Genomic DNA, 24,373 nt, shown 5'->3' with positions numbered 1-24,373 from the left:
TGCCTGTCACAGTGGGGTTATAAGTGAAAGGTGAAAGGTCGACCGACAATGTAGCGATATACAACGTTACATGTTATTTTAAAATTGTATAATAAATAATTACTTTATGTTCAGTGTGAAGCCATATTCTGCCCGTTTTATCTGAGTTTGTTGGGTGTAGATAATTGTTAAATGTTCTCTTCACAACCATGGTGGCAACACAGCCCCGACAGACAAAGTAGTCGCCATTTTGAAGCAATACTGTTAACTAAATTATTATATTAAATAATAACTACAATCCAACCAAATCAACGACATTGGTTGGTATGCTTGAATGTGTACTGTATGATGCAACTAAACTGTACTTTCAAGTTAAATCTAGGGAGTAATTCAAAATAACAGCTTGCAAATTGTGTGACACGCCATTATGTCATTGACAAGGACCAGGGAAGGTCGGCTGTCCACCATTTTGTTTCAGCGAAAACAGAAAAAACGTTGCCCGTGACGTCAAACTCGTCACGCAGTATAAAAGCCGGGCGCCTCCTCTGCGGGCTCACTCCTGGATTTGGTCAAAGGTAAGTGAAGTCAGAAAGGCAGCGAGGCTGATTTTCTACATTTTCTCCGTCTAAAATGCGAAATTCCTGCTGAATGTGTTCGAGGACCAACAATGGGCTTTGATACGACGAGATTTCGCAGACTCTACATTAAAATGTGTGTTTTCTGTGTGTTTTTCCAGGTATGAATTCGCGTTGCAGAAGACTGGCCTGTCGAGGACTTTGAGCAGCTCTACTCAAATTCATATTTTTTTCTTCAAGTAATGGACATTTGATTACTATTTTTGCCTCCAGCTTGTTCCTGAAGGAAAGGCTAGCTTTCAGCCCCACCCATAAGAAGTATTCCAGTTGATATTAAAACCATGAAGGAGGGTTGACGGTATAACATTGATGATATAAGAGATATAAGTGCCTGAAAAGCACACTCTAATACACCCGAGGCGCTGAGGACCTGTAGTGTCGATAGTAAGTTGATTTTGAAGTTAAATTGAATCGAGATAGACGCCGGGCTGGTTAGCGGTAGCTGGTTAGCCGGCACCGTGAGTTAGCGTGGTTCTTCAACCCATTTGAAATAGAAAGCTTCTAGAATGAGCTCACACAGGAAAGTGGACGGAGGCACGAGGCTCCGTTTCTTTGTGTGTGAGACGGAATGGGCGAGTTTTATAAATAAAATACGATAGTCAGTTTATTCGTTAATTATCCATAAGCAATCTATTCATAAAGATTGCCGTAGGCACAAAAACAACAAAATTCCAGTTCATGAAGTCGGACTTTTTGCCTGCCAGATTCGCTTTATAGGGGCTGCTTCACGGAACGAACACAAACTGCAATCTATACATAAAGATTGCGTTAGCTTGAGGATTGTGGACAGGTTTTATGAAGCACCGTCTGTGTGTGCTGAATGTCGATAATTAAAGCACAGGGACTTCCCGAAAGCATCACGTACTCGGCAATCTGTGGATAAAGATTGCAGGATGACTCAAGCGCCGTCTCCTTCCAACACAAACCGTCGGATCGTGAAAATGGCGGACAGCTTGCGGTTTGCTCTCCGTCATAGGACAGCTGCGGGGGGCTGGCCGTGTTCTCGGAGCAACATTTGGGAGTTGTTACTAAACTGACAAGCAGAAAATTACAGACCGCCAAGCGCGTACGTGTCGGTAGATATGTGGTGCTCGGTGACTTGTTTTTCTCTCGAGCAGCCATTTTTTCTGTGTGGCGTTGCTTTCGTGTGCCGTCGTGGTGGAAGCGGTTCCCGGAGGAGGGTCTGATTAGCGGCCCCCTCCCCCTCCGACAGGCCTGTTCTCCGCCTTGACCACGGACTGTGACCGATGTCGGGTTCCGTTGAACTGCCCTTACATAACCGGTTTACATTATTATTTGATTAATTCCGTTTCATCTTGTTGTGAATACTCTCACAACAACCTTTTAGTAAATGCTGATCTCGTAGAAGGCGGGTCCTAGTTGTTCTCATCATGTTCAGTGGTAGATGTAGTGACACCACTATGGCAATGCACCAATAATGCTCTTTCCTCACTGATCCAGGGCCGTGATTAACACTGATTGTGTGTATATGTGTAACGATTGTGACGTTTACAGGAAGTGGGTTATTTGCAGTGTTGTGGAGGTCTGAGACTATATATAACTTCTACAACAGTTATCCGGGTAAGACCTAACTGATTCCTCACATCATGACATTTCCAATTAATGATTTCCACCAGAATAGCAGGTTCTGCTCTCGACTTAGAACGGTTCCACTATGAAGTGGACAATTATGTGCATGCTTAAAAGATGCACGCCCAGCGTTACATGAAGAGCATTCAGAGGTTATTCATAAGACCTGTCAGGGTGGCATCTGTAATCTGTAACAGTGAAGACATTCATAAAGGCTGGTAGTTTAGTGTCGGCTGTCTTTGTTGGATCACATTGGACCTTTTTAGGTTAACAAGTAGACTATTGTGAAACATCCAACACCTTTCCTTTGTGACTAGGTTTTACAGTCACAGTGAAGACGGTTCACTCATGTGGTGTTGCACTATGCTATGCCTGTGTAGACGGTGGCGTGTGTGTGTGTGGACACACAGGGACCTGCAGGTGGCAGGTCATTTGTACCGCGGCTGGAACAGTTGACACCACTGAGTTTTTAACTTACTAATTCCACTGTTTTCAAGCATTTCATACTTCACACAGACACCTTTTCAATGTGTTTTATCTGAATTTTGACCATTCATCATTTCATCAGATACCACATGAAAAGTGACAATAGAGTTTCCATTGACTGTTGATGATTCTGTTACCATTCTCCTGGTTTGAGTTTTTTTTTTTTTTTTTATGTGAATGATTGTGAGACATGTGGCATTAAAAATGTGATACATCATTACCGGTAACATGTCTTTTAAAAATTCATCCCTTTGGTTATTCTTGTTCTAACAAGACTTTGACCTTTCCTCTTGTCTCTGATCCATTTTAATACAATACATTTATTTGTAGTTAAAGTTATTGAATTGATATCAATAGTTAATTTAGATATAAATAGGGGCACCATTCAATTAAATACAAAAGTTAGGTCAATGAAAGAAGTTGAGTTCTAGTGATGTTTAGTATTTTGTTGCTCAGTTAATAACAAGCAGTTTGGTTTCTGCGTTGCTGCTGCTTCTTACTTCATAGTGTAAAGTGGAATACATAGTGTTGCCTCACACTCCAAAATAAACACCATAAGTCCTGTCCTGCAAGTCCATGTCCCAGAGAGGAGACACTGAGGAGTAAGTTGCAGCATCCTGTTGAACTGATGTCTCGTTGGCCCCGTGAACGCCTCCAAACATCTGAATGAGGCAGCACACTCAAGTCCTCCTGCACGGCGGATGCCTGTCAGCCACTCGGCTGTGTGTCATGTGATGTGAGCAGGTCAGCCAGGTTACTTTAGTCTGATATTCAGCTGCTCTACTGGCTTGTAGCTCAGGTTCCTCTGCTCCGGCGTCCCTCGGGAAGATGGCCTGTGTGGCCCCTCAGCAGATCTGATGACAGCGTGTTGGCAGCTTGTGCTTCTGATCTCCTGGTGTGGGTGTTGTGAGTCAGGCCTTTGTCAGATTGCGAGAACCAGAGTGTCAGAAGTGAGAGGATCCACGGTGGTCTCGATGGTGGGCAGTGGTGAGGGGAAACCCTGTCGGCCTGATGCAGTTTAGTTTGCCTGAAGTGGCTTTGGAGCCTCGAGGGGACATTTAAAAAACCAAACCGATCGGAGCTGTTAATTCCTAAAGAGAAGCGTGGAGCACCCTTTACTATCCAGCAGGCAAACAGTCCGCACTAAACAGCCCTTGAATACCTTTTTATCAAAGACCAAATATTTTTTGTATATAACAGAAAATGTCCTGCTGGCGTGGTCACTCATTGTTTGCGGTGTGTGTTTCAGAGATGGCAGGAGGACCGGTGGACCCCAGAGAGATCCTGAAGGGGGTGGAGGCTCTGCTGGGGAAAGATGGAGAGCTGCGCAGCCTGGAGGGAGTCCCAAAGGTGTTCAGGTGAGGACGTGAAAGGAGGCCCAACTCATTTCGGTGCCCCGTTTGACCTTTAACTTCTTGACTGCACCATGTCATATGTTCATACTTCACCTTGTCATATGTTCATACTTCACCTTTTCTTTTGAATGCAGCCTGATGAAAGCTTCTACCAAAATGGTCAGTAGATGTATGTACCTGAGCATCCTGCTGCAGACCAAATCCCACGATGTTCTGAACAGGTAGGCTGTACTTCTCCTTCATATGCTGTATGTTTCACGTCTGCTTCTTAATTCATGTTAACACAGGGGTGGATACAATGAAATTATTCCATTCAATTGGAAGAACTGTATATTGAACTCATACTTCAGGTTAGCTCTGCGAAGGTCTGCTTCCCAGCTTTTTGTAACATTCCTTTCTGTCAAAGTTGCATGATAATGAAATAAACAAACATACATTTATTATGCATGTAATAATAAAAAAGTGTTCAGATACAATGATTGCATGAATAAACCTTATTGTTAGGGCTGGAACCATTTCAACATATGTATTCCTTGAGTTAGTATCAAGTTAGAATTACGTGAGAACCAACACAAACCAGCAATGGATGGATCCCACATACACACACTCTGCTGTGAGAAATACTCAAGAGAGCAAATGTTCATCCACCAACATCTGAGAGAATGGAGAGATCACAGAATAGCACTAGCCCCTGACCATAAAATACTTATAATCTGAGTAATTATTAGGAGGTTTCCATGTCTTTGTTGATCAGCAAGTGTAGTCATTGACCATCTGTATCCTTCATTATACTCAACTTTGCCCTCCTTCATCCAGGTTTATCAGAGTTGGTGGCTACAGGATGCTTAACTCCTGGCTCACCTACTCCAAAACCACCAACAACACCCCCCTACTGCAACTCATCCTGCTCACACTGCAGAAGCTGCCTCTCAAAGTGGACCACCTCAAGCAGGTAATGTCTCCGCCCCTCCACCAGAACACTGTATCCTCTAACTTGTAGCCTCTAACTTGTAGCATCTAACCTGTAGCAACCTGTAGCCTCTAACCTGTAGCAACCTGTAGCCTCTAACCTGTCACCTCTGACCTGTAGTAACCTGTCACCTCTGACCTGTAGTAACCTGTCACCTCTGACCTGTAGTAACCTGTCACCTCTGACCTGTAGTAACCTGTCACCTCTGACCTGTAGTAACCTGTAGCCTCTAACCTGTAGTAACCTGTCACCTCTAACCTGTAGCCTCTGACCTGTAGTAACCTGTAGCCTCTGACCTTTAGTAACCTGTAGCCTCTGACCTGTAGTAACCTGTAACCTGTAGCCTCTAACCTGTAGCCTCTGACCTGTAGTAACCTGTAGCCTCTAACCTGTAGTAACCTGTAGCCTCTAACCTGCAGCAACCTGTAGCCTCTAACCTGTAGTAACCTGTAGCCTCTAACCTGTAGCCTCTAACCTGTAGTAACCTGTAGCCAGTAACCTGTAGCCGCTAACCTGTAATAACCTGTAGCCTCTAACCTGTAGTAACCTGTAGCCTCTAACCTGTAACCTCTAACCTGTAGTAACCTGTAGTAACCTGTAGCCTCTAACCTGTAGTAACCTGTAGCCTCTAACCTGTAGTAACCTGTCACCTCTAACCTGTAGCCTCTGACCTGTAGTAACCTGTAGCCTCTGACCTGTAGTAACCTGTAGCCTCTGACCTGTAGTAACCTGTAACCTCTAACCTGTAGTAACCTGTCACCTCTAACCTGTAGCCTCTGACCTGTAGTAACCTGTAGCCTCTGACCTGTAGTAACCTGTAGCCTCTGACCTGTAGTAACCTGTAACCTGTAGCCTCTAACCTGTAGCCTCTGACCTGTAGTAACCTGTAGCCTCTAACCTGTAGTAACCTGTAGCCTCTAACCTGCAGCAACCTGTAGCCTCTAACCTGTAGTAACCTGTAGCCTCTAACCTGTAGCCTCTAACCTGTAGTAACCTGTAGCCAGTAACCTGTAGCCGCTAACCTGTAATAACCTGTAGCCTCTAACCTGTAGTAACCTGTAGCCTCTAACCTGTAGTAACCTGTAGCCTCTAACCTGTAGCCTCTAACCTGTAGTAACCTGTAGTAACCTGTAGCCTCTAACCTGTAGTAACCTGTAGCCTCTAACCTGTAGTAACCTGTAGCCTCTAACCTGTAGCAACCTGTAGCCTCTAACCTGTAGTAACCTGTCACCTCTAACCTGTAGTAACCTGTAGCATCTAACCTGTCTCTGCATTTTTGTGCTCCAGAACAACACAGCCAAGCTGGTGAAGCAGCTGAGCAAGAGTGGTGACACTGAAGGTAGGACGCTTGTACATCAAACATGAAGTCATTGTATAAAGAGAAAGTGTGTATCACACTCATATACTTGTGTTCTACGTTTAGAGCTGAGGAAGTTGGCGACTGTGCTGGTAGAAGGCTGGATGGCTACGATCCGCTCCCAGAGCGTGGCGAGCAGCGGCAGCTCTCCTGCTGGTACGAACCTAACCTTCCGTCTGTTCCTGCCAGCGACTCCTACCTGCAACACGAATATAACACACTCCATCTCTCCTCCAGATAAGAAAAAGAAGAAAGAGGAGGGCAAGGTTCTGGTCAGGGACGTGAAGGAGAAGAGTGTGGAGGAGGAAAAGAAGAAGGAGAAGCCTAAAGCTCATGCACCCAGCCACGCAAAGATCCGCTCCATAGGTAAGAGGAACCTGACGAGTGATGATGCCCTGCATATCCCATCTGACCATGTTTAAATGTATAATGCTGAATATCTAAATGTATATACCTGATTTAATGGATCAAAGTCCAGCCAACTGGGCTGTACACACTTTGCACCACAATCACTGAGGTTCATGTCCTTAACAAAAAGGCCTCTCACACAACTGCACAACCCAACGACTACACAACGTGCGTCTAGTTGTCGTCCTGGTAACCAAGAAGAGGCGGGACAATGTCCTGCTTTAATTAATGGATCCAATGTGTCATTCACCCTGTTTCGGCTGCCTGTCATTTACCTCGTCTCACTCTCACTGTTCATATTTGCTTGAGACTCCGGTGTTCGGCGCAGTGTAAATAAGTGATGTGTTGTGTAGGGTTGGAGATGGACACTCCCAGCCTGGCCCCGGCCAAGAAGACGCCCGCCGCCCCACAGCTGGGCGACAAGTACAACATCAAGCCTCCAGTCCTCAAGAGGCTCAGGTACTGACAGCCCAGCACCATCCTGCCACTGGCTCAGTGCTGCCCTCTGGTGGCTGATGACAGGGCTGACATGTTCCTTTTCCCCCAACAGCTCTGGTCCACCGGATGCTCCACCTCAGGAGAAAAAATATAAACCGCTGAACACCCCCTCTAACTCTGCCAAAGAGATTAAAGTCAAGATCATTCCAGCACAACGTAGGTTCTAGACACGCGGTCACATCTGAGTGCATGAGAGGTGATGGAGGAGGAGGTGTTCACTGCTCTCTTGTTCCTCCTGCAGCAATGGAGTGCACCGGGTTCCTGGAGGCTCTGAACTCTGCTCCAGTGCCCGGGATCAAAATCAAAAAGAAGAAAGCTGAAAGAGCTGGTTCTGCCCTGAGTACCAAGGCCGTGTCCCCCACCTCCAACAAGGTACGCTGATCTCAGTCAGTCCAAAACAGCCTCCCAATATTTGCGTTTGATTTTTCATGTCCTCAGAATAAATGTGATTGCTGTCGTTTCAATTTGAACCAAACATGGTAGACTTTGCTGTACTATGTGTGTCATCATTTCTCGTCTCTGATGTAAATAGATGGTGCGGATAAGTGAGGAAATAGTTGAGTTAGAGTTCGTTAACTTTGAGCTGTGAACATTATTTTACTTTTTACACACAAAATAAAGTCAAAACTCATGTCATTCTCGTTCCTTTTTTGTCCTCAGGGGAGTCCACCCGACAGCAAACCCTCGGTGTACTCTTCATCTTCCACGAAACCGTCATCTCCAGAAAGCGCTGCTTCCATCACTCCTGCTGATGAAACCCAGGAGCCGGAGCGGCCCGGGACCCCCGTCCCCTCTGAGGAGGCCGAGGTCTCTGACAACGGTAAGGTCCTTGATGATGATGATGAGCTTAATGAAGTTCTTTGACATGATATTATCTGTCTATTGAAAATAAGACTGTGTCAATCTCCTGACGTCCTTCTTGGTTTTGTCTTTAGGCGAGAAGCCGAACGCTCTGGCAGAACCACGAGGAGAAGAAGAGAGCCTCACCAAGAAAGGCAAGAAGAAGAAGACGGTTCACTGGGCTGAGGAGGAGCAGCTCAAAAACTACTACTACTTTGATCTGGATGAGACGGAGAGAGGTAAGGCCAATGTCTTAACTGTTTGAGACCCAACTTTCTGATTCTCTGAGTTCTGACTCATCATATGACGCATCATTCACAGTCAACGTCAACAAGATCAAGGACTTTGGTGAGGCCGCTAAACGAGAGCTGATGATGGACAGGCAGACGTTTGAGATGGCCCGCCGGCTCTCCCATGACACCATGGAGGAGAGAGTCCCCTGGACCCCCCCAAGGCCCCTCACGCTGACCGGCAGCCTGGTCATCAACGGGGCCAACAGCACGGAGAAGCTCAGCCAGAGAGACCGTGAGATGGGCATCCTGCAGGAGATCTTCCTCAGCAAAGAGAGGTAGGCTTCTAGAGCAGGTTGGAACACATGCAAGATGCGAAGAAAGCGTTCATCAGGATCTGAACCGTTGACCCTTTCTATGTTTATTCTACTCAGACTTCTTCATAGAGGGCCTGCATTGTATGCTAATGCTCTCCCGTCTTGTCTTCTCTAGTGTGCCCGATTGCCCACATGAACCCGACCCGGAGCCTTATGAACCGATGCCCCCCCGCCTCATCCCTCTGGACGAGGTTAGTGCTCCTCTCTCTCCTCACACTACACCTGGCCTCGTCTCTCCTCCGCCTCATGAACTCACTGTGTCCCTGCAGGACTCCTCCATGCCGGAGGACGGCTACGTTGAGCCCATGGACACGGCGGCCCAGCAGGGCTCTGCCATGGCCCAGAACGACAGCTCCAAGCTCCCCCCCGTCCTGGCCAACCTCATGGGCAACCTGGGCAACCTGGGCAACCTGAGCAACAGCACTTTCTCTCGCAGCCCGCAGGCCACACCCACAGTCACCAACCCTGTGGCTTCCACCGTCAACGTGCAGGAGCTGCTCTCGTCCATCATGGTACATATCTAGTAGAGGGAGCAATGGCACACTTCTGGTTTACTGGCTTATCAACGTTCTCATTTAGTTTTTATCTTATTAACGTCTTTATCTATTGTCAAATATGTGTGAAGCTAATGTGTAGCTGCCTGTCCTCAGGGAGCTTCTGGTAACCAGTCTACTGAAGACCTGATCAAGCAGCCCAACTTCTCAGACAAGATCAAACAGCTACTGGGCTCCTTGCAGCAGACCCAGAACCAGGGCGGACCTCCACCAGGTACACTCAACGTCTCCTACTTCTGTCGTAGCACCAGGACCACCTGTGGAGTCACTCATCGTTATGTAACCGTTTCTTTTTCATTCTAGTCAACCCGGGTTTGCTGGGCCACGGTCCGGGTATGAACAACATGAACATGCACATGCAGATGCCCATGAACGGCGGCTACCCACCCAACGCCCCGCCCGGCGGACCCCGCTTCAACCACCCTCCACCGCCCCACAACCACGGCCCGCCTTTCAACAGCGGCGGGGGCCCGCGCATGATGGGGCCGCCGCCGGGCCAGGGCCGGGGAGACAACGGCAACTACTGGGGAGATGACTCCATGAGAGGAGGGCCTCACAGAGGGGGCCACTTCCACCGAGGAGGACGAGGCCGAGGAGGAGAGCCGGGCTTCAGGGGCAGAGGACGAGGGGGGCCGAGAGGAGGACACAACAACATGAATGGTATGTGGGCCCCTGCTCAGCTGATGACCCCTAGTGTTATTAGATTATTTGTAGAACTAGATTCCAGTGGCATGTGAACACAGAGCGGTGTGTAGTTTGTCCTAGCGGGCTACTGTAGATGATGTTCCGTATGTAGACATGAAGAGCTCATTCTAAGGTGTTCATTCTGCTTTTCACACCAAAGAGTTTTATTATGTTCCATGTCCTCCAATAGATGCCCCCAAGTGTTACCCACTGTTGCTTCAATCCAATGAAGCGCTGATGTTTTTAGGTAGATGACGTCATTGGGTAGACTGCAGACGTTTGAAGTGTGTGTGTGTGTGTGTGTGTGTGTGTGTGTGTGATAGTAACGCTGTGGTGTCTCCTCCTGTCAGACATGTCCAAGAGGCCCGTGTGTCGTCACTTCATGATGAAAGGAAGCTGCCGGTATGAGAGCAACTGTGCGTTCTACCATCCCGGAGTGAACGGCCCGCTGCTGCCGCCCAACCACCCCGCCAACAACCAGCACAACCAGCACCCCCAGCACGGTCACTAGTGCTTCACTGAGACACTGAGCTGTGATCAACCCTGCACGCTGGAGACTGGCCTGAAGCAGCAGGCTGGGACCCATCACTGATGCCACTGTGTTTTTATTGGGATCATTTTTAACAGTGACACTGAACCACTATGTCTGAGCTGCCATCTCATCCGTCTCTTTCCACACATTAACACGGACGTCTCCACCCCACTGAACTCCTGCTGGTCGTGGCTGTGTGGGAACACATGGTGCTGTGTACATGTGGTACTGTCTCGTATTCCCTTTACTTAGGCTCCTTCAGGAGAGTCAGAAAAGTGACACAAACATTTAGGAAGCACTTTATAAAGCAAACGGCCCACACGGCCATGACTAGTGAAAGATGAACTGCATGGGGTTCAGACGTCGGCTTCTTCCAGCAGCTGCTATTGAACGTGAGGAGGAAGAGGAGGAGGAGGAAGAGGAGGGGCTGCGTGGGTCCCGTGTGTCGGCGCTCCCTCGTGCATCCTGTGGAGCCGCTCCAGAGTGTGGCGCGACAATCATGAGCTTCAAACACGGCGTGGTGCGGCCGCAGTCTCCTAGCGGTCTGACTGCATACGACTGTTTTCTGTGAAAACGATGACCTTTGTTTCTCTTGTGGGACTGTGAGAATGTATTAGTTGTTTTTTTATTTTATTTTCATGCGATCATCAGAATGTTGGCCCTTTTTTTTAAGATGGGTTCAGTTTTTTGTCGGAATGAAATGTTTGTATGAATACAGATTACACATTCATACACAGTCATGTTTTTCCGTTTAATTATTTTGTACACAGTGTATGTAATAATAAATGTCCAAACATAAAGGCGCTGTATTTCATTGCTCTGCATACACCGTAAATCTGTCCACACAACACGGGCGTGGCAGGTCCAGATATAACCGTATTGCCATCTTACAACCATTAGTTGTTTTATTGAGGTATTGCTGAATAGTAATGTATACAAATGAAAAATGACTGGAGTATTGAACTCAGTGAAAGCTGTAGGAAAAGACTTCACAATGCAGGACAGTAACACTGAGTGGGTTGAGTCTGTTCCAGAAGAACAAAGACTCTGATGGTTCATCCTGCGGAGAAACTGAATGTGCTCCTGAGGTTTAGTCCATTTGATTTCTTGTGTGAGAATCTTGGTTTGATGATGGCGATAGATGTAATATAACTGAAACCTGTTTCTTTGGACAGAATTGATGACACTCGGGTCTCATGATAGCTTTAGCTCTATCATTATTATTCTCACTTTGGGCCAACTGTGGCTCAGTGGTGAGCAGGTCGTCCTTTAATCAGAGGATCGGCGGTTCCAATCCCCGGCTCTGCTAGCCCGTGTGGATGTGTCCTTGAGCAAGACACTTAACCCTACATGTCTCCTGTAGCTGTGTATGAATGTTAGATAATCCTGATGTGGCTCCTTCATGGTAGCTCCTCCCATCAGTGGTGAATGATTCCTATGTAAAGCATCTTTGAGTATTCAGAAAAGCGCTAAATAAAATCAAAGTATTATTCTCACATCAAGTCAAATGAAAGGTACAGGCGCCCTGTCCTACGTTGCAGGTCATTTGTACACACGCCTTCTTTTCCTCCCTGAAATGGCGTCAACTGTTTCTTTAACATCACACACCGTTTACAGTCTCCACGCTGCTGAGGACGTCTGTCCATCTGGAGGCTGAGATATCAACGAGTCCGTGCTGACCCTCAGCGCTCATGTTCCCTGCAACATCATAACTGAGCAGAGTCTATCCTGGCAGAACTGATGATGTCATCCCACGATGGTGAACATTAGACATGCTTAACATCAATGGGTTTTGAGCATTTTTTTTATTTATTAGCCTTTATTTTACCAAGTCGGTCCTGTTGAGATACAATGATCTCTTTTCCAAAGGAAGCCTGGCCAAGATAGCAGCATAGACAAAGTTCCAACATACACAAGACACACAGAAATCACATAAAACAGATAAAAGACTTTAAAAGATAAAAGCAACAGGACTAAAACTCCGGATTTATACCAAAACAAGAACAAGTGCGGTATGAAGCCGCTCCAATTTCCCTCACGCGAGTCTTAAAAGTTTCGAGGTTGATAAGCTCCTTCAACTTTAAAGTTTTTTGAAATGCGTTCCAAGCAGCAGGTGCAGCGAACTTAAAACAGTGCTTACCAAATTCAGAATGAACTTTGGGTATAATTAATAAATAAAACTCATTGGAACGTAAGCAGTAATTGCTCTGGGATTTAGAGATGTAGTTGCAGAAATAGTGGGGGAGCAGACCCAAGATAGCTTTATAAATAAAAATATGCCAGTGTATAAGGCGGCGTGCTGCCAGAGATGGCCACTCAACTCGAGCATATAAGATGCAGTGGTGAGTGAAGGCTTTACAATCAGTGACAAACCTTAAGGCACCATGATATACAGTGTCTAGAGAACGCAGACAGTTTGCTGGGGGCATTCATATATAAGAGATCACTGTAGTCAAGTACAGGGAGGAAAGTGGTAGCAACCAACTTTTTTCTGGTAAAAAAAAAAAAACAAGATTTGTGACGGAAAAAGAATCCCAGTTTCACTCTTAATTTTTTTACCAGATTTTCTACATGTGGTTTAAAAGAAAGTTAATCATCAATTAAAATGCCGAGATACTTGTAACAATTCACAAGATCAATTTCATACCCATGCAATGACAAAATGCTGAGTGGAGATACTGGCACTTTCCTGCCATTGGAAAATATCAACAGTTTGGTTTTGGTGGCATTCAAGACAAGTCTTAGTTCAATGAGCTGATTTTCCACAAGGTTAAAATCAATTTGTAAGTTGCCAAGGGCCTCGGCAAGAGTGGTGCCACAACAGTATATAACTGTCATCAGCAAAAAAAAATAATTTGGCATTTGGGACGTTACTGCCCAATGTATTTACATAAATAACAAACAGAATCGGGCCCAGAACTGAGCCCTGTGGCACACCAGTAGAGACATTTAGCAGTGTGGATGAGGTGCCTTCAAAACGAACACATTGTTTTCTATTAGACAGATAATAATTAAACCAGCCAACGGCCTGCTCGGATAAACCTATATCAAGCAGGCGTTGCTTCAGAATGGAATGATCCACTGTGTCAAAGGCCTTTGAAAGGTCAACAAAGAGAGCTGTGCAAACTTTCTTTTGATCCAGCCCGTCTATTATATCATTGGTGAGTTTGAGTGAGGCTGTAGTTGTGCTGTGTTGTTTCCCAAAGCCGGATTGATATGGGGAGAGAATGTTGTAAGTATGAAGAAAATCTTTCAACTGATCGTTTACTAGACCTTCAAGGACCTTTGACAGGATGGACAACTTGGAGATGGGTCGATAATTATTCAAGCAAGTAGGGTCCCCCCCTTTCAGATGGGGAAGGACGTAAGCAACTTTCCAAATTTCAGGAATACAATTTGTGGTGATAGAGAGGTTAAAAAGATATTGGAGTGGTTTGGCAATAAAATCAGCTGCTAACTTTAAGAAATATGGTTCCAAGTGATCTGGGCCTGCAGATTTACTAACATCAAGAGAGCAAAGAGCTCTGCGGACCTCTTCCACTGAAAACAACCTAAAAACAAAGGAAGGTTGACCAGCAGAGATATTGCCTAGAGACATGTTTCCAACATCTGGGGTAGAAGACGCAATATTAAGGGCAGGCATAGCAATCGTGGAAGAAGACCGAGAGAATAAGGAACCAGAGGCAGAAAAATGAACATTAAAACAATCAAGTATAGTAGCCCTGTCAGTTACAGTGGTAGCATCATTAACAATACAGGGTGGGAGTTCGTTATGATTATCAGTGGCTGAGATAGATTTGATCACTTTCCAAAAATTTTTAGGGTCGTTTAAGTTTTTCGTTATTGCAGAGAGATAAAAGCTGGACTTAGCTTTTTTTAAAAGAAAGGTAAAACGATTTCTGAGTTGCCTAAATATAAGTTTATCTGCCTCAGACTGTGTCTTTCTGGCCTTAGCCCAGGCAAGATTTCTATTATGCAGTAAATCGGCTAAATCAGGCGTGAACCAGGGATTATCCCTCCCCTTAACCTTATATCTTCTGAAGGGAGCATGCTTATTGAGCAGGGAAGATATCCCTTCAGAGAAAAATTGCCATGCAGTCTCTACATCATTAATTAATTCAATACGATCCCAGTTAAAATCATATAAATCCCAGAAGAACGCCTGTTCAACAAAGGCCTTCATATTACGTTTAATCAAAATACGAGATTTGGATTTTGGAATTTTGGCATTTCTGACTGCAGCAATCACACAGTGGTCACTAATATCATTTGCAAAAATACCTGACATAGAATACTTGTGCGGGACATTAGTCAAGAACAAGTCAATTAAAGATGATTTATCTGTACACTTTAAATTGGGGTGTGTGGGGCTTTCAATGAGCTGCGTAAGATTTAATGAAACACAGGAATCTTTGAAGGCATCAGAGTTAGAATTTAGCCAATCCCAATTTAGATCACCAGTTAATATTATTTCATTATAGGTCAATTCAGCTAATAGCTGATTCAGAGAAGTTAGCGCTTCAGCAGTAGCTGATGGGGGTCTATAGCAGCCCACAACAGTGATGGAAAACCCATTTGAAATGTCAAGTTTTATGGCTAAGAACTCAAACTGTTTACTGATTGATTTGGACTGCAGGATATTTACATTAAATTTTGATTTACAATAAATTGCAACCCCGCCCCCTTTCCTGTGACGGTCAGCCCTAAAAACATTATATCCTTTGATGGAGATTGCTTTATCAGAATAAGATTTACTGATACACGTTTCCGACAGAACAATGACATCTGCATCAGTTGATTTTGCCCAGATGTGCAGCATATCAATCTTTGATGGCAGACTACGAATATTCAGATGGATTAAACCTAGCCCGGTCCTGTCCTTAAATTCAGCAGGTGTGTTACAAATAGCAGTGCCAGGACCAGGATTTGGCTGGATACCAGAAATCAAGAGTAAAAGAAGCAACATTAATCTTTTCCTACTAATTTCAAGGTTGCTAGGTGTTTCTGCTTTGGAGTGTAATCTAGCATGCAACATGACAAGAGACTTATCAGACAATATAAAGTTTGATTCCACGACAGAGGTGCAAACAAGACATAATCATTGTGCAAAGACAAAGGGATCCATATAAGAATGGGTCAGCACTTGTTCACTTCGTTCACTGAGCAAGTTATTGGTTTCAGGGTTTGGAATGATTGGAGGAGAGAACACAATACCTGATGTGCGCTCCCCATGGTAGCTGGTTAACCCAGAATCCGAGAGAATCACAGTAGCGATGAGGACCATGAAAAGAGAACACATAGTGCCCGCACAGAATTCAGTCCCAAGAAAAAACCAGGTGCAAGACACGGTGTATCCAAGCAAGATGATGAAGCGAGCCTCAGGCTGCAGAGCAGGGTGGATGAACAGGCCTCAGGCTGCCTAGCAGGGTGGATGAACAGGCCTCAGGCTGCAGAGCAGGGTGGATGAACAGGCCTCAGGCTGCAGAGCAGGGTGGATGAACAGGCCATTCATCAGCACAAAAATCCTAAAAATCCACTAAAAAAAAGAAAAAAAAACATTAAAACAGACAGACACCTGACAGAGACAAAAGACATGCTGCCATCTTGGCATGTTAGCATTCAGCTCAAAGCAGCACTGCTAGCACTGCTAGCATAGCCGTGGACGCTTCTTCTCTTTCTGCATCTTCTTTGGATCAACCAATCAGGTTGCTTGACACTGAGCTCCACACCACTCATTGTTGTAAAGATAAGAACATATATAGGACTGTTTAAAGAAAATTCCCCAAAACCTGAGATTTATTGATACTTCTGTTTCATTGAACAGGTGATTTCAATGCATCTGAAATCAGCGAAACCTCAAAGAATGTGTTATTATTTGTTATTATATTTGTTAATACATGTTAATTAATGTATTATAAAATAATCCCTCAGGATTTTATTTGTATCAATCTGTATACACCGGAACAGAAAAAAACTCCCAAAAAACCTTTCCAGGGAAAAGAAAAGAGGAAGAAACCTCAGGGAGAGCAACCGACAGTGGCGGCCAGCCCAAAGAGGGCAACAGGGCCCCACCCACCCTGAGCCACCAAAAAAAAAAAATTCATTAGAAAAATTTGAAAAATATTAATAAATTATACAAATTGTCAATATTTGTGCTTTTGAGCAATGGAATATACCCAGTAATATTTGTAAAATAGGATATCTGCGCCAAATATCTGCTTTTCCTGCTTGTCCTCTCTGCTGCTTGAGCAGAGAGGCAAAACTAACGCTTCATAATCTCTCCTCCAACACCCGTTTGAGAGAAGACCTTTGGCTGAGAAACTACAGGTGAAACACCTGGTCCCAGATCCACCTGGTCCCAGATCCACCTGGTCCCAGATCCACCGGTCAGAAAAGCAATGCAGATTACTTTCTGTGCCTGAGCCGTAAATACTTCTTTTACACTACTGTGTAATGTTGCACAATACTAAAAAGGTAGCGCGGTACCAGGAAGTTAAAAACAATACTTTATTCAAATAGCGCAGATCAGAGCGCACTCCCTCTCTCTCTCTCTCTCTCTCTCTCTCTCTCTCTCTCTCTCTCTCATGCAGTGACGGACTCGGGGGGGCGGGGCTTGGGGGGGCGGAGCTGCAGCGCACAGACACAGTGCGTGCCTCACAGAGGCCCAATCTCCCCCTAAACCCTCAAGCCTGAACCCTCAGGGACTCACTGATATCAGCCTATGGTGTGAATATGAATGACAGCACTGCTGCAACATATCACGTGACTACATAAAAAGATATTGTGTACAATTGTGTATTTATTTTATATTTTTTATTCACTGATTTGAACGTCTTCCTCACGAGATGAGAAGTCATTTTAAATTTTCTATTTACTTGTTTTTGTAAAAACGAAATGTTTGATGAATGTAAAAACAATATTATTATATATATATATATATATTCTGCTTGCATTCCTCTGATTTCATGTGTTTTTATGTCCCATCTTTAATCCGTAATGTATTTTAGGCAAAGTCAGCATTTAATGCTGATTTATGGAAAGGGATCATAAAGGGCTCAACAAGTCTGCCAGAGAGCCTCAAGCCCTCCACGATGAGACAATGGGACACCCCTAAACCCTCAAGGACTTCGCGGGAGCGCGCCTCAAAGTCCGTGAGTCCTTAAGGGTGGAGATTGGGATTGGCCCAGAGTGATCGCTGGGGAGACATGCACGAGCCGTGCCGACCGTCTGGGCTTGTTGGAACAAAGCTCTCCCAGTTGATGATATGATGACATGATGGTATGATGATATGATGATATGATGATATGATGGTATGATGACGTGTAGTCCAGTAAAGCAGCAGTTTGTAGAATCCAACAGTTTCTGAGTGGAGTTCTGTTGCACACGGTCCAATCAGGCCACCTGATGCTTGTGTCTGTTCTTTAAAAAAAATATATATATTGTTTATAGTTTGAAGTTAAAACATTTGAAGCTGTAGTTTGAAGTCAAATGTTTTGTATTTATTTATTTATATTTAAAGTATACTTTAAATAGTTAATATATTGTTCAATTTGAAGAAAGTATCTGTTCAGGCACCGTTTAGGCACCGGTATGTTTTAAAAGTATCGTTTTAGCACCAGTATTGAAAAAAAAAAAAACAATGCCCATCCCTACTTATAATATACTGAATTGTATTAATAAGATGTCCTTATTATGTCAAAGTGTTGGAATAAATGTTAAATATTTAACTGCAAAGTAGTAATGCGTGATACCATTTTTTGCATTGATTCACACTGGGATTAGATGGCACCACCAAAAAACATTGCCACCAGCCGCCACTGGCAACAGAGGAGGATCCCTCTATCATGGACACATAACGGGCAATCCATATGATATTAATGTTTCATGTAATGAAAGTAGTAGTACTATTAATATAAGAAGAATATAAAGATGTTGACCACTATAACAGCAGAAATAGATATTATGCACATAACAATGATAGTAATATAAATGTGATAATAATACTAGTGATGTGTGGTCAACAGGCTCAACACTGGTCATTGTGTCACAAAAGCAGAAACTACATCATGAAGAAAGAAAGTGATCTGAGGTGAATGTGTGTGTGTATTGAAGGTTAACACAACGTGTGTGTAACTGTTTCTCAGCTCAGGTGCATTGTGCTTCACTACAAACAGGAAGTTGCATCCTATTCGAGTGGGCCGGCCAATAGCAGTGTGTGTTATCAGGGCAGGGCCGAGTGCAGCTGCTGAATGAGAAGTGCTAACAGGAGCGCCCTCTCGCCCGGCCCTGCCCTTCAAATATTGACTCTGGTGCCGTGACAACACAGTGACGAGAGCCTAGCACTGAACGGCTCCACATCCTGGTTACAGGCCAGCACACAGCACACAATGCAACTGTTTGTTTAGTCCGTTGGGACATTTGGTTTGTCAAGCTTTTGACTAGAGGCATGCAATGAGTGAAATACAGGAAGCAGAATACAGTTCAATCAGAAGGAGACCATGTTTCTGTTAGACTGACTGTAGATGGACTTCCTTTATGGCCTTGTCTTCTGACCAGGCAGAGAGCTGGTCACCATGTCACCATGTCACCATGTCACCAAGTCACCATTCACCTTCCTCTACTGAAGCAGACGCTATCAGGCAGTCAGCAGGGTTAGGGTTCATGACCCATCTCTGCACCATCACATGTCTGTCTGAAGGGCCAACATTGGCAAGGTTCAAGACTTCCTTTTCTGTGAGCTGCTCTGTTAACAGTCCCATTAGCAGCTTGATGCGATACTGGAGTTGGGGCTGTGAGGCGGCGTGTCCACTGGGTTGTTTTACAAGTAGCCTGTTTCCACGGCACTTAACCCATCAGACTATAGAGAATGGTTCTCGGGTTGACTGGACCCAACATGCACTGTCCTAATACTCTGGAGCACCACATGTGGATCAATCCACCGCTGAAAATAGTCCCCACCAAATGCTCCTCCAGTATGTTTTAGGATATTGCTGAACCCCAAATCAACGTTATGTTTGTAAGGTGTGTTTCATAGATGTGTGTCTGCAGTAGAACCAACAGCTTGAGCTGAGAGCTATGGACAGATCAGAAAGGCCTTGGTCTGTGTATGTGTATGTGTATCTGTGTGTATGTGTATCTGTGTGTATGTGTGTCTGTGTGTATGTGTGTCTGTGTCTGTGTATCTGTGTGTCTGTGTCTGTGTATCTGTGTGTATGTGTATCTGTGTGTCTGTGTCTGTGTGTCTGTGTGTCTGTATCTGTGTATGTGTGTCTGTCTATCTGTCTATCTGTCTATCTGTGTATCTGTGTGTCTGTGTCTGTGTGTCTGTGTGTCTGTGTGTCTGTGTATCTGTCTATCTGTGTATCTGTGTGTCTGTGTGTCTGTGTGTCTGTGTATGTGTGTCTGTGTGTCTGTGTCTGTGTATCTGTGTCTGTGTATCTGTGTATCTGTGTCTGTGTGTCTGTGTGTCTGTGTATCTGTGTGTCTGTGTATGTGTATCTGTGTGTCTGTGTCTGTGTATCTGTGTCTGTGTGTCTGTGTATCTGTGTGTGTGTATCTGTGTATGTGTATCTGTGTATGTGTGTCTGTGTGTGTGTATCTGTGTATGTGTATCTGTGTATGTGTGTCTGTGTGTCTGTGTGTCTGCATCTGTGTATGTGTGTCTGTGTGTCTGTGTCTGTGTGTCTGTGTATCTGTGTGTCTGTGTATGTGTGTCTGTGTGTCTGTGTATGTGTGTCTGTATCTGTGTATGTGTGTCTGTGTGTCTGTGTGTCTGTGTCTGTGTATCTGTGTGTCTGTGTATGTGTGTCTGTGTATCTGTGTATCTGTGTGTCTGTGTATGTGTGTCTGTATCTGTGTATGTGTGTCTGTGTGTCTGTGTATGTGTGTCTGTGTCTGTGTGTCTGTATCTGTGTATGTGTGTCTGTGTGTCTGTGTATGTGTGTCTGTGTCTGTGTGTCTGTATCTGTGTATGTGTGTCTGTATCTGTGTATGTGTATGTGTGTCTGTGTATGTGTGTCTGTGTATCTGTGTGTGTGTATCTGTGTATGTGTGTCTGTGTATGTGTATCTGTGTGTATGTGTGTCTGTGTATCTGTGTATGTGTGTCTGTGTGTCTGTGTATGTGTATCTGTGTATGTGTGTCTGTGTATCTGTGTGTGTGTGTATCTGTGTATGTGTGTCTGTGTATGTGTATCTGTGTGTCTGTGTCTGTGTATCTGTGTGTCTGTGTCTGTGTATCTGTGTATGTGTGTATGTGTGTCTTTGTCTGTGTGTCTGTGTATGTGTGTCTGTGTGTCTGTGTATGTGTATCTGTGTGTCTGTGTATGTGTATCTGTGTGTCTGTGTATGTGTATCTGTGTGTATGTGTATGTGTATTTGTGTGTATGTGTGTATGTGTATTTGTGTGTATGTGTGTCTGTGTGTCTGTGTGTCTGTGTATGTGTATTTGTGTGTATGTGTATCTGTGTGTCTGTGTGTCTGTGTATGTGTATTTGTGTGTATGTGTATCTGTGTGTCTGTGTGTCTGTGTATGTGTATTTGTGTGTATGTGTGTCTGTGTGTCTGTGTATGTGTATCTGTGTGTCTGTGTGTCTGTGTATGTGTATTTGTGTGTATGTGTGTCTGTGTATGTGTATTTGTGTATCTGTGTGTCTGTGTGTCTGTGTATCTGTGTATCTGTGTTTGTGTATCTGTGTGTCTGTGTATCTGTGTATGTGTGTCTGTGTATCTGTGTATCTGTGTATGTGTGTCTGTGTATGTGCTGAAAATAAGGAAACAATTCATGTAAGAGTGATTCATGCTTATGGACCTGTACTATGAGTATGTGACTGGGAGATCACAAGACTCTTTTTAAAACAATATTTTGCCATTTTCCCAGAGAGAAAGAGTTGCATGAGACACAACACAGTCCCTTCACCAAAGAGAGGAATCTATCTAACACACAGCTAGCTTCATGTTCACCCAAAGCCTGGTGTGTGTTACATTCATGGAACCGTTCTTTACAATATTTTTAAATCCCTGAAATTGCTGTTGGTTGCCATGGTTACATAGCCCTTTGTGATTATTTCATGATTTTGTAAAAAGAAAGGGGAAATTCAGGTACATTTGTTTCTCTATCTCTTCATCCTGGTCCGGTTTCATGCTACTACTACTATTATTATTACCCACATTTATATTAATATTACTGCGTTATTGTTACTATTGTTCTTTTATTAGTGCTACTATATATAATATGCTCATTATAAGAATAATCTTTAACATATGGACAGATTATGATGGAACTTTATTCCGTTGTTGACATCTATTGCTTCTGTCCATCCGAGGAGAGGAATCCTTCTCTGATGCTCTCTGAGGTTTCCTCTTCTTCTTCTCCAGCGTGAGGAGCAGCAGGAAGCCCAACTTCCTCTCCTCCATGAAGCCCAACTTCCTCTCCTCCATGAAGCCCAACTTCCTCTCCTCCATGAAGCCCAACTTCCTCTCCTCCATGAAGCCCAACTTCCTCTCCTCCATGAAGCCCAACTTCCTCTCCTCCATGAAGCCCAACTTCCTCTCCTCCATGAAGACACCACTTCCTCTCCTCCATGAAGCCCAACTTCCTCTCCTCCATGAAGACACCACTTCCTGATAGGACGTCCGGTTAAAGGGTTCACAGCCTCCACTTCCTGATGGGACGTCCGGTTAAAGGGTTCACAGCCTCCACTTCCTGATGGGACGCTGGTTAAAGGGTTCACAGTTATAAGTCCATGATCTTCAACACATGTGATAAGATATTTTTTTGTTGTGAAAAATCTCTCAGGGTGGTGAGTGTTTAATGGTTTAAGTTATTAATTAAATCAGTAGTTAATGATTCCTCACTTTCAATGCCATGACTATCATATCTGCTGTTATATAGTTCAGTGAGTATGAATATCATATCTTATATAGTTTAGTGAGTTGAATATCATATCTGCTGTTATATAGTTTAGTGAGTTTAATATCATATCTTATATAGTTTAGTGAGTATGAATATCATATCTTGTATAGTTTAGTGAGTATGAATATCATATCTTATATAGTTTAGTGAGTATGAATATCATATCTTATATAGTTCAGTGAGAATGAATATCATATCTTATATAGTTCAGTGAGTATGAATATCATATCTTATATAGTTCAGTGATCATATCTGCTGTTGTATGACTAGCGGTCCACTGCTAGATTAAAGAACTATAAGGACAAAGCACATGCTCTGCTGAAAGATGATTTTTTAACAACTTGTCAAACCCCAACGGACTTATTAATGGCTTAAAAATATATTATTTATCAACTATGAATACAACTGTATTACACGGTGATAAAAAGCCACTCAAAGCTTTGATCTTTGAACAAAAACACAGATGTGACTTTTCTATGTAACTAGAACACGTTTCATTGAAATGTGAATAACAATTCACACAACATGCACACTAAGCATTGTATATCATTTTATTGATTTCATTCTTCTCCTTCTTCTTCTCCTCCTCCTTCTTCTTCTTCTTCTCCTTCTTCTCCTCCTTCTTCTCCTTCTTCTTCTCCTCCTCCTTCTCCTACTTCTTCTCCTTGTTCTTCTCCTCCTCCTTCATCTCCTTCTTCTCCTTCTTCTTCTTCTCCTCCTCCTCCTTCTCCTTCTCCTCCTCCTTCTTCTCCTTCTTCTTCTCCTTCTTCTTCTCTTTCTCCTTCTCCTCCTCCTCCTCTTTCTCCTCCTCCTCCTCCTTCTTCTCCTTCTTCTCCTCCTCCTCCTCCTTCTTCTCCTTCTTCTTCTCCTCCTCCTCCTCCTCCTTCTTCTCCTTCTTCTTCTCCTCCTCCTCCTCCTCCTTCTCTTTCTCCTTCTTCTCCTCCTCCTCCTTCTCCTTCTTCTTCTTCTTCTTCTTCTCCTCCTCCTCCTCCTTCTCTTTCTCCTTCTTCTTCTCCTCCTCCTCCTTCTCTTTCTCCTTCTTCTCCTCCTCCTTCTCCTCCTCCTCCTCTTTCTCCTTCTCCTCCTTCTCCGTTGCTCTCCTCTCAGTGTGTTACAGTCACCCTCTCAGTGAAGGCGGTGCAGACAGAGGACTGCTGTCCCAGGATCAGACTCCCTGAGGCCTGAACAAAGCTTCTTTCATAGCAGGTCTGCTGAGAGGAAACAGGACACGGTGGAGATCCTCAGGATAAACCTCTCAGGGAGAGGTGCTGTAGATTATTTGTGAGCGAATGTGATTATAGAAACATTGCTTTAACGTTTTCTGAATCTTCTCTTTTGATTAACAGAATTGCTGAAACATTTCCAGAAGAATGAAATGTTCAGACAGGCTGCGGCATGTGCAAATACTTAAATGTATAACTACAGCAAGTTTTGGGGTAATTTCTATAGTAATAATAATCTTTCAAATAACCTAAAATGAAAAAACATGAATATGGATATGTAGCATTAGACTGCTGACACACACCAGAATGTGAATAAGGGGAGCTGAAGACAGGCTCATCTTTAAAGTCTTATACTGTTCTCATACATTTGGCATAGACATAAATAGAAAGTCTAAATAAAAACATTTGAATTGGTTCCTATCGTTCTCCCTCCACCACACTCCTACATTTTAGAGGAAGAAGATGAACTAGATATGAGACTTAGAACGTGTGATATTGGTATTAATTGGGATAGGTGCTTTCAAGGTTTATTCTACCCTAACTTCACATGTTAGGTGATTATTACCATACACCTTTGGCAACATGCACAGAAACCTTTACCAATGTCCCTAAGGGAGTTTGGTTTTCTAAACCAAATCAAATATGAATCACCGTGGTAGCAGACGGTGGGGGATGGGAGGAGGGCGGGCCCGCAGGTGAACAGGTGTTTAAATAGGGAGGCATGAGAGGGAGGCTCAGCACA

At 44.1% G+C, this 24,373-nt stretch overlaps 1 protein-coding gene across 1 annotated transcript; it reads left to right on the top strand.

Annotated features, from left to right (window-relative positions):
- The first annotated feature begins 839 nt into the window (after positions 1 to 839).
- ppp1r10 (protein phosphatase 1, regulatory subunit 10) lies at positions 840 to 11,281 on the top strand. Its single transcript, XM_079232188.1, has 17 exons — positions 840 to 998; positions 3,940 to 4,048; positions 4,180 to 4,266; positions 4,862 to 4,997; positions 6,303 to 6,354; positions 6,439 to 6,528; positions 6,610 to 6,738; positions 7,134 to 7,239; positions 7,331 to 7,434; positions 7,520 to 7,650; positions 7,939 to 8,098; positions 8,214 to 8,357; positions 8,440 to 8,686; positions 8,841 to 9,237; positions 9,376 to 9,493; positions 9,583 to 9,939; positions 10,314 to 11,281. Exons 2-17 carry the CDS (start codon positions 3,942 to 3,944, stop codon positions 10,472 to 10,474), a joined length of 2,526 nt encoding a protein of 841 aa, XP_079088314.1. The 5' UTR covers positions 840 to 998; positions 3,940 to 3,941; the 3' UTR covers positions 10,475 to 11,281.
- Positions 11,282 to 24,373: the final 13,092 nt, after the last annotated feature.

The sequence above is a fragment of the Taurulus bubalis genome (assembly GCF_910589615.1).
Source record: "Taurulus bubalis genome assembly, chromosome: 16".
Taxonomy (NCBI): domain Eukaryota; kingdom Metazoa; phylum Chordata; class Actinopteri; order Perciformes; family Cottidae; genus Taurulus; species Taurulus bubalis.
Note: the sequence above shows the minus strand (reverse complement) of the source record. Positions and strands in the feature narration are given on the sequence as shown.

Bases quoted from the DNA above. Each gene is read 5' to 3' on its own strand.
- ppp1r10 (XM_079232188.1), top strand. From the start codon at position 3,942: ATGGCAGGAGGACCGGTGGACCCCAGAGAGATCCTGAAGGGGGTGGAG. The intron at 4,998-6,302 runs GTAATGTCTCCG...TTTGTGCTCCAG, and splicing joins AAGTGGACCACCTCAAGCAG to AACAACACAGCCAAGCTGGT. The intron at 8,687-8,840 runs GTAGGCTTCTAG...TGTCTTCTCTAG, and splicing joins ATCTTCCTCAGCAAAGAGAG to TGTGCCCGATTGCCCACATG.